Source organism: Emydura macquarii, unplaced genomic scaffold, assembly GCF_026122565.2.
Source record: "Emydura macquarii macquarii isolate MOO-44397 ecotype Brisbane River unplaced genomic scaffold, CSIRO-AGI_Emac_v2 contig_3442, whole genome shotgun sequence".
Taxonomy (NCBI): domain Eukaryota; kingdom Metazoa; phylum Chordata; order Testudines; family Chelidae; genus Emydura; species Emydura macquarii.
Genome location: NW_027133579.1, coordinates 61,785 through 63,748, shown reverse-complemented (window position 1 = coordinate 63,748; position 1,964 = coordinate 61,785). Strand labels below are relative to the sequence as shown.

At 44.0% G+C, this 1,964-nt stretch overlaps 1 protein-coding gene across 1 annotated transcript; it reads left to right on the top strand.

The window, feature by feature from the left end:
- The first annotated feature begins 271 nt into the window (after window positions 1–271).
- Window positions 272–1,252, top strand: LOC137144284 (olfactory receptor 6N1-like). The gene has a single exon (XM_067534483.1). The coding sequence runs from the start codon at window positions 272–274 to the stop codon at window positions 1,250–1,252; it is 981 nt and encodes a 326-aa protein (XP_067390584.1).
- The last annotated feature ends 712 nt before the right edge of the window (window positions 1,253–1,964 follow it).

Genomic DNA, 1,964 nt, shown 5'->3' with positions numbered 1-1,964 from the left:
CTTTTTAGTATTCTGCTACCAGAGCAATGGACTTCTTTCTGTAGTTACTGATCTGATATGGCAGACGATGGTCTTCATGGGTACAAATAATCTGTTCTCGAGTTGAACCTCCTGGCAATTTGCTCTGAAGTCGACACTCAGTCTGTGGTAGGGAGAGGAAGGGGAGTTTATCAATATCTTTGGAAATAATTCACAAGACTTGATTAACTTTTATCTCTTTCTTCTTCTAATTCAATTGCACAGTTCCTTTTCCTGTTCCTAGACTCAGCCCATGGCAGACATAGATTGGAGAAACCACACGACCATCACAGAATTCATCCTCCTGGGATTTGGGAAACTCTCTGACCTGCAAATTCTTCTCTTCATGCTGTTCCTAGTGATCTACATCACAACCGTGGCCACAAACACCCTCATCGTGGTGCTTGTTGCGACTGATCGGCACCTTCACATCCCCATGTACTTCCTCCTGGGGAACCTGTCCTGCTTGGAGACCTGCTATGCCTCCGCCATCCTGCCCAGGATGCTAGCCAGTCTCCTGACTGGGGACAGAACCATCTCCCTCAGTGCCTGCTTCACACAATACTTTTTCTTTGCCTTTCTGGGAGCTACCAAATGCCATCTGCTAGCAGCGATGTCTTACGATCGGTATTTAGCGATATGTAAACCCCTGCACTATTCAACTCTTATGAGTACCAAGCTTTGTCTCCAATTGGCTGCTGGGTCCTGGGTAAATGGTTGTTTGGCTCCTGCCATCTTTGTCTTATTCCTATCACAGTTAATATTCTGTGGGCCGAATAAAATTGACCATTTCTACTGTGACCCCATCCGAATGCTGGAACTCTCCTGCAGTGACACCCATCTGGTCCTACTGTTGGATTTCATTCTAGTCTGCGTATTCGTTCTGCCTCCATTCCTGCTAACCCTGACATCCTACGCGTCTCTCATCACCACCATCCTGAGAATCCCTTCCGCCACCGGGAGGCAAAGGGCCTTTTCCACCTGCTCCTCTCACCTCATCATGGTGATAGTTTTCTATGGAACCATAATGATTGTCTACCTGCTACCGAAACATGAGACACTGCGAGATCTGAACAAAGTGTTCTCTCTCTGCTACACGGTCCTGATTCCCCTGATAAATCCCCTCATCTACAGCCTGAGAAACAGGGAGGTCAAAGAAGCCTTGAGGAAAGCCGTCCGTAAATGTGGATTTCGCAATACCATGCAGAGACTGCGAGATGATAACTTAAATTGAGGTTTTCAAAGATGCCTGGTGATTTAACCAATCATCCCCCGTTAAAATGAAGTGGAAACTCTCATTGAAAAATCTCAGCTCCAGTGTGAAAAATATGTAGATAAGCTGCAGAGAGTTACTGAGGGTGTTTATGGTCCCATGCTGTGTCCATGTAACAATGCACAGGAAAGTGAGGCTGAGTACAGCTCTGGCACTCTCTCATTAATAGCACTGATACTGTGTGTATCATAGTATTTTTCTCCTTGGTATTGGCTAAACATTTACCCTGTGGGTGCACAGCATCGGAACATGCACAGTGCTGTCCCCGTGTAAGGCATAAAATCGACTATGTAGAAGAACCCAAACTCGGGGGTCCTTACTGATATGTCCGTTGCCTTGGCGGGGGTCCAGAATTAGCCAACAACAGATTAGCAAAATCAAAGTTTATTCTTTACGTAAAGAAGGTGATCCCTTCAAACATAAGGAATCACTCCTGCTTCCAAAAAACTGACCGTATTTATAGAATGGTATAAACAAGTTTTAACACGTCACAGTTTCCATGGTCATACATACTAAAAAGTATTATCTAGGAATTTTCTAACTGAATACTAGCAACTTTCCTTATCTAAGTTACAAGGTCTTTCTCTGCATTCCTTCTCTACTAGTGTCTAGACCTCTTAACTATATTATTACAACAAAACATTCTAAAATTAAACAACTGCTAACAAAACAT